Raw genomic sequence first — 15502 nt, forward strand, 5'->3', positions numbered from 1 at the left:
TTATTTCCACACAGCTACAGAATAACGTTCTCCAGAGATTCGTGAAATTGTTGAATAAGTATGGAACAGACAAGCAAGTGACCCGAGTTGTGGATGGGGTGCAGGAAGAGGTAAGTGTCCGCAGACTCCTCTAAATCTACATTTAAGATGGAACAAAGGCAATTCATTGTGTGAAATGGAAGGATTTTATACTGGATTGCCAAAAACCTTTATAATTAAGCTTGTTGTTTTTCTTAATATTACGGTTATTTTTAAAAATTATTTATTATTATTATTTATTATTATTATCACTGTTATTACTGTTAGCAGGCAGGGGTGTTAGGGTCAAGGGGGGGTACTGGATGAGGGACATGACATTGTTCCCCTGTATCTGGAGTTGCAGAGTTGGTAAGTTGGATGGGGAAGGGTAGGCTGGGAAAGGAGCAGGGTGGGTTGCTGAGAGTCTGGTGTCATGTGATGTCCTGATGTATGGATGTGAAGTGGGTTGCAAAGTCAAGGACAGAGAATGAGGAGAGGAGGTAGATAGGCAGAGTGGCGAAGAGATGCAGAGGAGTTGAGGTTTTTGAAATACAACTGTTTAGAGAGGGAGAGGACAGCACAGTAGGATGGAAACATAAATGTGAAATTGTGGCAGTCTGCCTTAGAGCATAATTTTCTCCATTGTCGCTGGGCAGTTAGTGAGCACTTTTTTCAGAAATCTGGTGCATTTGGGATGCCAAAGTTGCAATGGTGAATAGTGATCACTGGAGCAAAAGAGTCGAGAGCAGACGTAAAGGCGACAGAAGAGAGAAGTGAGTCAAGCAAGGAGGATAAGGAAACTGTGTGTGTAGCCTCAGTGTAACTGACAAACCCTTAGACACTGTCCAAATACTGAAATTATTGCTGAGTCGACCCGGGTCGCCCCTTAGTGTAAAAGGGTCCCTGAGAAAAAACCTGGGTTGACTGATCCGGCAATCCAACCTGGGTAGTGAGCAGGGTTGGAACTGTGTTATGGGGAAGTGTAAATCTTTGACCTGGATCCCATTTACACTTCCTGGAGAGTCGTCTCTCTGGTGTGTGGAGATGTCACCTGCAGGGGCGTATCACTATCTACCCATTGGCCAGGATGGCACTCGCCAGCCGAGCGGGGGGCGCCGCTTGATGGTACCACCCTCGGCCAGTGGGTGGAATCCCTTAAGCCGTAGTGTCTGGCAATCCCTGCTGTGCCAAGCTACCTGTGCATTGCCTGGGATGGAGGGTGGAGGATCGCTCAGCAGGCAGGAGCTGGCGCCGGTGTCCAGCACCGCAATGCACTACAGGGAAGAAACTGAAAATAAACTACAACACCCAGCAACCTTTGTTGTCTGAAGCTCCCGGCGGCAAGGGCTGCCGGGAGCTGTAGTTTGTTTTTCAGTTTCTTCACGTAGTTTGGTGTGGTGTCGGAAACTGGCGCCAGCTCCTGCCTGCAGAGCGATCCTCCACCCTCCATCCCAGGCAACACGGCACAGCAGGTATTTCCAGACACTACGACTATCTGCATGGATGTTGTGGGGTGGGGACTAGGGTTATGTGCTGTGTGGGGAGTCTATGTATGTGCTGAGAGTGGGGGAGACTACTACTATGTGCTAAGGGGAGACTACAGCTATGTGCTGTGAGGGGGATGGGGACTATGGCTATGTGTGTGGGGAGGTGAGGGGCTATGTGCAGAGAGGGGGACTATGGCTATCTATGTTGGCAGGGAATTGTTATGTGAAGGGAGGGAGGTGGGGACTACTGTATGACTTGGGTTGGGAGAGGTGGAGACTACAGCTATGTGCTGGGGGGACTATGGCTATTGCTTGGGGAGGTGGGGGCTATGGCTATTTACTAGGAGGGGTCTATGTCTATGTGCTGGGAGGGGGATGGGGACTATGACTATATAACTGTGGGGGCTTATCTGGCACTGTGAGGGCATGTGTATCTGGCAATGTGGGGGCATATCTGGCAATGTGGGGGAATATGTGTATCTGGCACTGTGGGGGCATATCTAGCAAAGTGGGGGCATATCTGGCACTGTGGGGGCATGAGTGTATCTGGCACTCTGGGGGCATATGTCAATCTGGCACTATTGGGGCATATGTGTATCTGGCGTTGCAGTATTGGGGTCATATGTGTATCACGCCCCCATTTTCATTAGCCACGCCTTCGGCATGCGCACACAGTACCACTAACATTTTTTTTCTACTTGCACCACTGGGTAATATGCTGCACTGCACTTCTTTGCACTACTATTTGATTATACTACCTGGCCTTGGGTGGCATTGCGTCCTCAGCCAGGCCAGGGACTGCTGATGTCTCCTCAGTGTTATAAGAATTACTGTGTGGGCATAATGTGTAAAGGGAACTGCTACTGTGTGGGCATGATGTGTATAAAGGTTACTACTGTGTAGCGTAATTTGAATTGGGGGAACTATTGTATGGTCGTGCCCCTTTCCCACAAGATCCTGTCCCTTTTTGCACATGCACCTTCCCTATTTCAAATATAGGGGGCGCCAGTCCCTTACTTTGCCAGGGGCGCTCGGACCCCTAGATACACCCCTGGTCACCTGTATTCAGAGTTTTTTGCAAGAGAGCAAAAGAAGAATAAAATGAACTTTTGGGGGGCACGCTTATGTGTGTAAGTAAAAAAACAAAACCGAAAAAAACCAAAACATTTTATTAGATATGCATTCAAAAGAATTATACTTCCTGGTAAACTCTAAAAATAGAGCTACTCCTATATCCAGGAACAAAAAAGTATGCAAGACCTCCCACACATACATATCACGTGGAGGTATAAAAGGTAGAAATGCCCACTGTGTGAAAATATAATAAACTGAGCAAGTGGTTACAAATAATAATGGTTTATAAGGCTAATAACCACTGGCTGCAAAAAGCCACATTTGTACATTGAGTTATTTGCCATGGTACAAAATGATTATAATTGTAATATACTTGTATGTATTCATGAAGTATTCTTTACTGTGAATTATGCGTAGGAGCAGGGGCAGAACCCCCAGAGGCAATGGAGATACGTACTTGAAGGGGCACCTGCATGTACAGCAACACCTTTGTGGTTCTCAGCGGGATCCAGGCATGACCGTTGCTCTTCCAACGGAGCTCTGCAGGGAACCCATTGCTGAATAGTTAATCGGCTCTGTCCCAGGAATCCTGCTAACACCTGCAATAGGGGACAGGATGGCTCCCACCTGGTACCTGTCAGCCTGCATTGCAACAAGCAATGGTGCACCCATCACTGCTGTTGGACTGTGAGATGGGACACATTGGTGAACGCTGATTCTGCCTCAGGCACCCAAAGCATAATCCGCAGTAAACGGCTGCTGGATCCGCAATAACACATGGGATTGGGTTCGTTTTCGTCCGTTGAAAATGGCCTGCAGTAGGATACCATGATAATGACCTTCAGTCATTAATCACGATATCCTGCTGTTTTCACCAGGTGAAAACGGATCGTGGATAATAGGCTACCCCCATTAGTTTGTTATTCAGCAACAAGTTAGTTCTAATAGACAAAGTAGTAAATAAACAAATACCGATATTCAAGCAGTAAGTGAATAGCTGGAAAATATATGCTGCTCTCTCACACTATAGATACTGTGTCCTGACAATACTCTCAATATAACACAGCATGCAAAGGGCATATATTATACCCTGCAGACTGTTATAGCTCTGTATGTCAGCATAGTCTCCAGTTTGTAACATATATCAGTAATTTGTCTCAGCAGTCAAATATGCATCACTGGAGTATACAGTCCAGACAAATGTGATTTGGTATATCCGTGTGAGTGATGGTTAGTAAAATACACAATTAAAGTTTATGCACAATCAATTTGCATGTGTACAAGAAGAGTAAGAAGGAAAATATACAGTATAGATAAAGTACCAGTGCTGGGTACCCAGTTACTTCTACTGCCCACCCATGTGGATAACAGTGACTGGGAGATGAGGGGCAGGGGTGTGTATATAGGGGTCTGAGCACCCTTGCAAAGTAAGTGACTGGCACCGCCCCCCAGAAAAAAGTACATGGCCACACAATAGTAAACAGAATTCAAATGACACCACACAGTAGTGCCCGTTACTCACATAGGAATTAGTGTAAGGCTTCATGCACACATTCTATGCCCGCCCCCAGTCTCTCATAGTTTAACAGAAGTCTGTAGGCAGGCTTAGAAGAAGTGTGTGTGAAACCTTAAGCTGATTCCCAGGTGCCACATGGTGCCAGATACACTCTGCGCACCCTATCACCGGGGGAACCAACCAGCACATATATTACATACAGTATATTACATACATGATGTTTATACTGTATGTGCTAAGCAGTCCTTCTCCTCCCCTCCCAGCACTATATAGTCGGCACTGCAGCTGCCTCTGTATATATGTACTGTGTGTGTGTGTGTGTATGTATACACACACATTTGCAGTCCCACATCCTACCAACTTTTCTATGACGGCTATTGGCGTTTCCATAAGTAGCGCAGTGTGTGCAGTGCACACGGGCCACTGGGTCCATAGGGACCCACACTGCACACGTTACATCCATTGTTTATTACTTAACGTTTCGGAGTCCCATGTTGGAGCTCCAGTCACGGTGCAATATCGCTGGAAAAATGGCCACTGCGCATGCGCAGGAGGAATTTAGTCTCCGGATGCGCAGTAGACTTTGGCACAATGGGGCCCCTCCTCTGTAAAAATGTCCCTGATAACTGCAGTCCTACACTGTGCTGAATATTAAATTAAACCCAGACCATCAGGGTGTATTTCAACGTTTCCCGAATTCAGGATAACTATTAAATCCATGGAACTGTGAAATTCACCCGGAAGGCTGTGAATCATAGAAACATAGAATTTGACGGCAGATAAGAACCACTTGGCCCATCTAGTCTGCCCCTTTTTTTTTATCCTTTAGCCAATCTCAACCCTTTTTGAACCTTTATTCTTTGTAAGGATATTCATATGCCTATCCCAAGCATGTTTAAATTGCTCTACAGTCTTAGCCTCTACCACCTCTGATGGGAGGCTATTCCACTTATCCACGAGTTCTAATACTTCTCTTCCTTTGAAGAATGTTTCCCTCCTGAACTTTAAGACCCTTGATATATTTGAAAGTTTCTATCATGTCCCCCCTTTCCCTTCTCTCCTCCAAACTATACATGTTAAGATCTTTTAGCCTTTCTGGGTAAGTTTTGTGACATAGGCCATGCACCATTTTAGTTGCCCTTCTTTGTACACTCTCTAATGTATTTATATCCTTCTGGAGATATGATCTCCAGAACTGGACACAGTATTCCAGATGGGGCCGTACCAATGACCTATACAGTTGCATTATCACTTTTTTTCCTGCTACTGATTCCTCTCCCTATGCAACCAAGCATCTGACTTGCCTTTCTCATTGCTTTGTTGCATTGCTTTCCTGCCTTCAAGTCACTTGAAATAGTGACTCTTAAATCCCTTTCCTCCTCAGTAGTTTCCATTATAGTACCCTTGATACTATATTTAGCCTTTGGGTTTTTTAGACCCAAGTGCATGATTTTGCATTTTTTAGCATTAAACTGTAGTTGCCATGTTCTTGACCATTTCTCAAGCCTACCTAGGTCATCAATCATTTGTTTTACCCCTCCTGGTGTGTCTACCCTGTTGCATATCTTTGTATCATCTGCAAAAAGGCATACCTTCCCTTCAAAACCATTTGTAATGTCGCCAACAAAGATATTAAAGAGAACTGGACCAAGTACAGATCCCTGGGGTACTCCACTTCTGTACATGTGATTTCTTCGTTTTTTTATTTGTAATAAATTAGCAAAAATCTCAAACTTATTTCACATTGTCATTATGGGGAAATTGTGAGAGTAGAATTTTGAGGGGAAAAAATAAGATTTTAAACCTACCGGTAAATCTTTTTCTCGTAGTCCGTAGAGGATGCTGGGGACTCCGTAAGGACCATGGGGAATAGACGGGCTCCGCAGGAGACATGGGCACTTTAAGAAAGACTTTAGGTATGGGTGTGCACTGGCTCCTCCCTTTATGCCCCTCCTCCAGACCTCAGTTAGAGAAACTGTGCCCAGAGGAGACAGACAGTACGAGGAAAGGATTTTGTTAATCCAAGGGCAAGATTCACACCAGCCACACCAATCGCACCATATAACTTGTGATATACTAACCAGTTAACAGTATGAAACCAACATAGCATCAGTCCAAGACCGATGAAACTATAACATAACCCTTATGTAAGCAAAACTATATACAAGTCTTACAGAAGTAGTCCGCTCTTGGGACGGGCACCCAGCATCCTCTACGGACTACGAGAAAAAGATTTACCGGTAGGTTTAAGATCTTATTTTCTCTTACGTCCTAGAGGATGCTGGGGACTCCGTAAGGACCATGGGGATTATACCACAGCTCCCAAACGGGCGGGAGAGTGCGGATGACTCTGCAGCACCGATTGAGCAAACAGGAGGTTCTCCTCAGCCAGGGTATCAAACTTTTAGAACTTTGCAAAGGTGTTTGAACCCGACCAAGTAGCAGCTCGGCACAGCTGTAGTGCCGAGACCCCTCGGGCAGCTGCCCAAGAAGAGCCCACATTCCTTGTGGAATGGGCCTTGACCGATTTTGGTAACGGCAATCCAGCCGTGGAATGAGCCTGCTGAATCGTGTTACAGATCCAGCAAGCAATATTCTGCTTTGAAGCAGGGGCACCAACCTTGTTGGCCGCATATAGGACAAACAGTGCTTCTGTTTTCCTGACTCTAGCCACGTAAATTTTCAAAGCCCTGACTACATCAAGAGACTCTGAATCCTCCAAGTCGCGCGTAGCCACAGGCACCACAATAGGTTGGTTCATATGAAAAGATGACACCACCTTAGGCAAGAATTGAGGGCGGGTCCGCAATTCCGCTCTATCCATATGGAAAACTAGATAGGGACTTTTATGAGACAAAGCCGCCAATTCCGATACTCGCCTAGCCGAAGCCAAGTCTAACAACATGACCACTTTCCAAGTGAGATATTTCAACTCCACCGTTTTAAGTGGTTCAAACCAGTGTGACTTAAGGAAACTCAACACCACGTTAAGGTTCCAAGGTGCCACCGGAGGTACAAAAGGAGGCTGAATATGCAGCACTCCTTTTACAAAAGTCTGTACTTCTGGGAGAGAAGCCAATTCCTTTTGAAAGAAAATGGATAAGGCCGAAATCTGAACCTTAATGGAGCCTAATTTTAGGCCCAAATTCACTCCAGTTTGTAGGAAGTGAAGGAAACGGCCCAGATGGAATTCTTCCGGAGGAGCATTCCTGGCCTCACACCAAGCAACATATTTTCGCCATATACGGTGATAATGTTTAGCTGTCACATCCTTCCTAGCCTTTATCAGAGTAGGAATGACCTCATCCGGAATGCCTTTTTCCGCTAGGATCCGGCGTTCAACCGCCATGCCGTCAAACGCAGTCGCGGTAAGTCTTGGAACAGACAGGGCCCCTGTTGCAACAGGTACTGTCATAGAGGAAGAGGCCATGGATCTTCTGTGAGCATTTCCAGTAGATTCAGATACCAAGTCCTTCGTGGCCTATCTGGAACAATGAGAATTGTCTTTACTCCTCTTTTCCTTATTATTCTCAACACCTTTGGGATGAGAGGAAGAGGAGGAAACACATAGACCGACTGGAACACCCACGGTGTCACTAGGGCGTCTACAGCTACCGCCTGAGGGTCTTTTGATCTGGCGCAATACCTCTGCAGCTTTTTGTTGAGGCGGGATGCCATCATGTCTATCTGGGGCAGTCCCCACTGACTTGCAATCCGTGCGAAGACTTCCTGATGAAGTCCCCACTCTCCTGGATGCAGGTCGTGTCTGCTGAGGAAGTCTGCTTCCCAGTTGTCCACTCCCGGAATGAACACTGCTGACAGTGCGCCTACATGATTTTCCGTCCAGCGAAGAATCCTGGCGGCTTCCGCCATTGCCACTCTGCTCCTTGTGCCGCCCTGGCGGTTTACATGAGCCACTGCGGTGATGTTGTCTGACTGGATCAGAACTGGTCGGTCGCGCAGTAAGGTCTCCGCTTGACGTAGGGCGTTGTATATGGCCCTCAGTTCCAGGATGTTGATGTGAAGACAAGTCTTTTGACTTGACCACAGACCTTGGAAGTTTCTTCCCTGCGTGACTGCTCCCCAATCTCAGAGGCTCGCGTCCGTGGTCACCAGGATCCAGTCCTGAATGCCGAACCCACGTCCCTCTAGAAGGTGAGCACTCTGCAGCCACCACAGGAGAGATACCCTGGCTCTGGGGGACAGTGTGATCAACCGATGCATTTGTAGATGTGACCCGGACCACTTGTCCAATAGGTCCCATTGGCAAGTCCTCGCATGGAACCTACCGAAGGGAATGGCTTCGTATGATGCCACCATCTTTCCCAGGACTCGAGTGCAGTGGTGCACTGACACCTGTTTCGGCTTCAATAAGTTCCTGACTAGAGTCATGAGTTCCTGAGCTTTTTCTATCGGAAGATAAACCTTTTTCTGGTCTGTATCCAGAATCAAGCCCAAGAAAGTCAGACGAGTCGTAGGAACCAACTACGACTTCGGGATATTGAGAATCCAGCCGTGTTGTTGTAACACCTTCAGTGAAAGTGACACACTGTTCAGTAACTGCTCTCTTGATCTCGCTTTTTGAGAAGATCGTCCAAGTACGGGATAATTGTGACACCTTGCTTGGGCAGGAGCACCATCATTTCCGCCATTACCTTGGTGAAAATTCTCGGGGCCGTGGAAAGCCCAAACGGCAACGTCTGAAATTGGTAATGACAATCCTGTACCGCAAATCACAGGTACGCCTGATGAGGTGGATAAATGGGAACATAAAGGTATGCATCCTTTATGTCCAGAGATACCATAAAATCCCCCCTTCCAGGCTGGCGATGACCGCTCTCAGCGATTCCATCTTGAACTTGAAACTCTTCAAGTATAGGTTCAGGGATTTTAAATTTAAAATGGGTCTGACCGAACCGTCCGGTTTCGGGACCACAAATAGGGTTGAGTAATATCCCCTCCCTTGTTGAAGTAGGGGAACCTTGACCACCACCTGTTGAAGATACAATTTGTGAATTGCATTTGACACTATCTCCCTTCCCAGGGGAGAAGCTGGTAGGGCCGATTTGAAAAAACGGCGAGGAGGCACCTCTTCGAATTCCAGCTTGCAACCCTGGGAAACAATTTCTATTGCCCAGGGATCCACCTGTGAGTGAATCCAGATGTGGCTGAAAACTCGAAGACGTGCCCCCACTGGGGTGGACTCCTGTAGCGGAGCCCCAGCGTCATGCGGTGGACTTTGCAGAGGCCGGGGAGGATTTCTGTTCCTGGGAACTAGCTGTGTTTTGCAGCTTTTTTTCCCCTCTGCCCTTACCTCTGGCAAGAAAGGACGCCCCTCGTACTTTCTTGTTTCTTTGTGATCGAAAGGACTGCATTTGATAATGTGGCGCTTTCTTAGGTGTGTGAGGTGTATGGGAGCAATGGCGCACAGCTTCACCGCTGTGCGTTACCTCAGTGATGATCATGAAGTCTTCTGCCGCCTTTGAAGTCTTCTTTTCTTCTCGTACTCACCCGGCTTCTATCTTCCGGCTCTGTGAGGAGGACAGCGGCGCGGCTCTGGGACGGACGGCGAGGGTCAGACCTGCGCACCGATCCCTCTGGAGCTAACGGTGTCCAGTAGCCTAAGAAGCAGAGCCTTGAAACTCACAGAAGTAGGTCTGCTTCTCTCCCCTCAGTCCCTCGATGCAGGGAGTCTGTTGCCAGCAGGCTCCCTGAAAATAAAAAACCTAACAAAATACTTTCTGACAGGAAATTCAGGAGAGCTCCCTGAAATGCACCCAGTCTCCACATTAGTAAACTGAGGTCTGGAGGAGGCGCATAGAGGGAGGAGCCAGTGCACACCCATACCTAAAGTCTTTCTTAAAGTGCCCATGTCTCCTGCGGAGCCCGTCTATTCCCCATGGTCCTTATGGAGTCCCCAGCATCCTCTAGGACGTAAGAGAAAATTAATTTATTCTATTTTGGAATAAGGCTGTAACATAACAAAATGTGTAAAAAGTGAAGCGCTGCGAATACTGCACTGTAGTTTGTGTGAGAAAATGAAGAAAAGACAATCACCTGATAGTGTAGTAATTCTTATTATGTATGTATCCATGCATGCCAATATAACATGTGTACCGTAATAAGGTCTTTGTATGTCACATATATGAAAGCTGAGAATCCCGGGTCTCCAACTTATAGAGTCAATCAGGATGGACACTCTGTCATCTGGTTTATCACCCCTAATCGCAGCCCCAGTCGTAAAATAACATTATTACGACATCCATAAAGTGAAAATAGAACCTGTGGTGAGCGCAGTGAGCCACCGAGCCCACAGCGAGGCAAGCACAGCGAGCCCGCAAGGGTATACATTTTGTCCTCGCCATGCTGCCGGCATACTGGCAGACAGGATGCCATTGTCTGTATACTGATGCCGGCCATCGGTATATCATACTGAACCCCTGCTGTGTTTCTGCCTCCTTCTGTCACCCACTGCCGTGTGGCACATTGTAAACTTTGGGTTGGGGTGGAGGAGGGGGACCCAAATTTTATTTTTTAACCTGGGACCACCACAAGTTCCGCCACTGTGGGAGGGTGAGGAGGTCCATTGGAAGAGACCAGAAGATGATGTGAGGGTAAGGATTTAGAGGCGGATGATTCTGTGGAGATATCAATTGGAATATTGAAGTTACTTAAAATAATGGAGGGAAGATCTGAAGAGAGTAAGTGAGGGAGCCGGGAAGCAAAGTTGTCAAGGAATTTGGAGGGAGGGCCAGGAGGATGGTAGATAACAGCTTCTCGAAGGTGAACATGTTGGAAGAGTTAAGTGTATAGCATGAATCTCAAATGTAGAGAATGTAAGGGATGGTTCTGGATGTATGAGTAAGTGGGAGTAACTGGAGGAAAGAAGGACTCCAACATCACCACCATGGTGACCATATAGACGGGAGGTGTGAGAGAATATGAGGCCTCCAGAGGAGAGAGACACAGAAGAATTGGTGTCAGAGGGATAAATCCAAGTTTCAAAAATGGCTTAGACATTCAGTGAATTGGAGATAAAAGTTTGCGTGGGGACCAGGTTATTACAGACATATCTGGCATTCCAAAGTGCACAGGAGAGAAGGGGGAGTGTGTGTTGGAGGGATTTGAATGAGATTATCAGGGTTGCTGTAGCATCAAGATGAAATTAATTTGGAGAACAGGGATAAAGAGAGTGTAGTGATAGCACTGGCATTTCTATAATGGGTGCACGCTGCACCCATTTTCTGAATACTCACCCCTCAGAGTCCTGCGTCGATGCCCACGGTGGCCATTTTCACGGAGTTCTGCGCATGCGCAGTAGAGAAATCTCAGGGAAAATGGCCGCCGCGCCATTTTCCCGGAGATCTGAGCAGTACAGTCTAAGCCCTCTAGTGTTCAGACTCTCAGCGCTGCCAGCAGAGAGGAGGGGGCCCGAACGGAGGAGGCTGCACCCAGGCCTCCTCCTCTCTTAACATGCCGCTGAGTGATAGTGTGGGCTCCTGAGCTACTGTAGTAAGGGAACCTGCAGGAGGTGGATAGGGAGTTTAGTGTTATGTAGATGGAGGTGAGGTAACGGAGAGGAGGGAGCAGGGCTTATTGGAGGGGTCGTAGGACCATGGTGGGGTATATGTGAATGAATATGGAGTTACAGGAGAGGAAGGGAAGAGGGGAGGTGGAGAATACTAGCGGGAGGTATAGAGTTGGGAACAGAAGGAAGGATAAAAGATTAGAAACATGGGGTCTAATTCAGATCTGATCGCTGCTGTGCATTTTCGCACAGCGGGTGATCAGATCCAAACTGCGTATGCACCGCAATGTGCAGGCGCATCGGACGGCTACAACGGGCATCGGCAGAACAGCGACGAGATGGTGCGAAGGATCCATTCGCACGGGCGTTCTCAAGGTGATTGACAGGAAGAGGCCGTTCGTGGGTGGCAACTGACAGTTTTCAGGAAGTGTCCAGAAAAATGCAGGCGGGCTCGAGCGTTTTCAGGGAGGATGTTTTACGTCAGCTCCGGCTCTAAACAGCAGGATTCAATCGCACTGGATAAGTAAGTCCTGGCTGCGCAGAAACTGTACAAACTGATTTTTGTGCAGCTCTGCAACACATATGAACGCACACTTGCACAGCGATTTTACCCTCCCCCTGTAGGTGGCGACTATCTAATCGCAGGGCAGCAAAAAACGCAGCCCAGATATCAAATCTGAATTAGGCCCATAGAGACATAGAATTTGACGGCAGATAAGAACCACTTGGCCCATCTAGTCTGTGATAGTAGGAGCTGAAGATAACTTGGTCTTGGTGTGGATAAGGTCAGTAGGGGAGGAAAACCTGAAGTAGAAAGAGAGAGAGTGCAATAGATTCACTGAAATGCAAGTGAAAGTAGTGTTAAATGGTGTATGCGCAACTAAGTTAATTTATTATTAAGCAGAGTATGGGTGCAGAAATTAAATTTTAAAGTACACTGTCATTAGAAGTTAGATGATGTGAGGCTAGTCAAAAACAGCAAAGGCAATTCAGACAGTATCCAGATGACTGACAGTGTCTACTTAGACAGTCAATAGATAGACACCATATGTTAGGCAGACATTAGGTCGACAGGGTCAAAAGGTCGACATGAAAAAGTTATAAAAAAAGACATGTTTTTTGGTCTATTTCATACCTTCTCTATCCATGTCAGCATAGAGTCTGCTATAAACCTTGTGGCGAGCGCAGTGAGCCACCGAGCCCGAAGCGTGGCGAATGAAGCGATAGTCTTGTCCCAGATGACAAGACTATCCACACAAACCAAAAAATGGTGTCTACCTTTTTTGTGTTAACCATTTTCATGTCGACCTTTTAACCCGTATGACCTTTTGACCCTGTCGACCTTTTGTACTGTCTACCTTTTTCATGTCGACCTTTTGACCCTGTCGACCTTTTGACCCTGTCGACCTTTTGACCCTGCCGACCTTTTGACCCTGCCGACCTTTTGACCCTGCCGACCTTTTGACCCTGCCGACCTTCTGACCCTGTTTACCTAATGTCTGTTTAACATGTTGTGTTTATCTATTGACTGTCTAACTAGACACTGTCTATCATCCCACACCCAACTCAGACAGGACTTTCAAGGTTATAAAGGCAAATTGACATTAGTACAGATACATAGGGCTCGCCAGGAAGATTCCTGGTAGGCTGACATGTCTGTGGGGCCTGTTTTTTGTGTTATGTGGTCCCACCCCCCACATGACTGGCAGCCCACTGCACTCAGTACACTGCATTGTCCCCATTCATTCTGTTATTCCATCTCTGCAGTACAACAACTCTGCCATCGAGTGATGCTGCCATGACTACACGGTATGTTATATCTCTTGTGCTGCCCATGTTGGGTCACTTCTACAGAATTTTGCAGGGCCACTTTTAGGTGGTCATTCCGAGTTGTTCGCTCGGTAGCTGCATTTAGCAGCATTGCAAACGTTAGGCCGCCGCCCTCTGGGAGTGTATCTTACCTTAGCAGAATAGCGAACGAAAGATTAGCAGAACTGCTACTAAATAATTCCCTGTAGTTTGAGTAGCTCCAGACCTACTCACAGATTGCGATCACCTCAGTCCGTTTAGTTCCTGCTTTGACATCACAAACACGCCCTGCATTCGGCCAGCCACTCCCACGTTTCTCCAGCCCCTCCTGCGTTTTTCCCTGGCATGCCTGCGTATTTTAGCACACACCAGGAAAACGCTCAGTTACCTCCCAGAAACGCACCTTTCCTGTCAATCACTCACCGATCAGCAGTGCGACTGAAAAGCACCGCACGAACACCAGCAAATCTACGAAGTTTTGTGTTAAAATAACTTAGCGCAAGCGCGCCGCGTGCCATGCGCAATTTCCACCTAATCGCTGCGTTGCGAAAAACGGCAACGAGCGAACAACTCGGAATGACCACCTTAGTTCCCAATCCACCCCTGTACAGCTATACAAACAGATGTTTGCGAAAAACTGAAGGGGTAAGTTCTTGCAGTGTCCAAACAGGAAGTTGAGTGTTCAGGTTATACAGGTTATACAGACAGCAGGGGCCGGATGTAATGACACCAAAGTTCGGCGGTTATGTGGGATGCCGGCCGAACTCTTACTTTTTTTTGAAAGGGCAATCACTTACAAGGCATGATTTTGCTTTGTATATGATTGCTCCTTTAAAAAAAAAAGCGTCTGAGTTCGTCCGGCATCCTGCTCGGTCGCTGAACTCGGGTGTCATTACATCCGGCCCCGGGTGTTTGTTTTGGAGAGTCCGCTAATTTACATTTGTTGTTTCAGAGCGGTCCTTCTATAGTAGTGATTATAAATATAGTGTTCTCCTGTTGTTTTCTTTCAGAATGACAAAATTATACTTAACATCTAAATTGTACTTTGAAAGCATACACTTACAATAATATGCACTATACACCCACAACGGCCTATACACTGTTGTATATGTATTTTATATATGTATATGTATTTATTCCTATGCTCTGTGCTCTGAAGGAGCTGTATATATTCCCACGTACCTTCTCTGCAGATTCTCTTCATTCCTATGTGTTGATTTCAGACACTAAACACATTAATTTCCACTATGTTCTCCGGAGATCGTCTTCATGCTCTGTAGATGCTGGAGATCTTCCTCGTAACTTCATAGTTGCCTATCCTCTCGCATTCTGCAAGAGACTCCCTGAAATAGTACTACTCTCCCTGACTCGACCAGCAATCTCCCTGCTTGCTTCTTGTCCCCATTGTGTAGCTATTACTTTCTTTTTTTTTTTTTGGGGGGGGGGGGATCCCGGGTCACAGTATACCGGCGCCGGAATCCCGACAGCCGGCATACCGACACTTTGTCCCTTGTGGGGGTCCATGACCCCCCTGGAGGGAGAATAGATAGCGTGGAGCGCAGCGAGCCCGCAAGGGGCTCATTTGCGCTCACCACGCTGTTGGTATGCCGGTGGTCGGGCTTCCGGCGCCGGTATGCTGGTCGCCGGAGGCCCGGCCGCGGGCATACCATACTACACCCGTTATAATGCACAATGATCACTGTGGAATCTCTTGTAAAACACAATACACAAATCCTGAAAAATATCAGTGTTTTTTTCTTCAACAAGTAGATCTTACTATCTTTGGTGCTCATTTACATTTGGATGTAAATCATTTTTATGACACACCTCTAAGATTTGTGCTGAAAGGTGTTAGGTTAACAATCTCTGTGAAAAGCTTTTGCGAAAGTAGGCAAGTATGTGTAACTTGTGCTCTAAAGACACTGAACATATACATGGACTTAATTCCAAAATCCTTCATTCCTATTTTCACTATCCGGTAGACAGGGCTGTCATCAAAAATTGTTTGTTTCAGTACAGATGAAACCGTTAGTGCCACAGGCCTCCAACTGTGCGTACACAGAGGTGTAG

General features: G+C 46.8%; 1 protein-coding gene across 3 annotated transcripts in view; it reads left to right on the plus strand.

Moving 5' to 3' along the window:
• LOC134943561 (CD63 antigen-like) overlaps nt 1–15502 on the plus strand; it is a 260601-nt gene that overhangs the window by 165173 nt on the left and 79926 nt on the right. For all 3 annotated transcript variants that reach the window (XM_063932333.1, XM_063932335.1, XM_063932334.1), the window contains one exon: nt 15–110. In XM_063932333.1, the coding sequence (XP_063788403.1) occupies nt 15–110 (96 nt within the window). The remainder of the gene's footprint in view (nt 1–14; nt 111–15502) is intronic.

Source organism: Pseudophryne corroboree, chromosome 7, assembly GCF_028390025.1.
Source record: "Pseudophryne corroboree isolate aPseCor3 chromosome 7, aPseCor3.hap2, whole genome shotgun sequence".
Classification (NCBI taxonomy): domain Eukaryota; kingdom Metazoa; phylum Chordata; class Amphibia; order Anura; family Myobatrachidae; genus Pseudophryne; species Pseudophryne corroboree.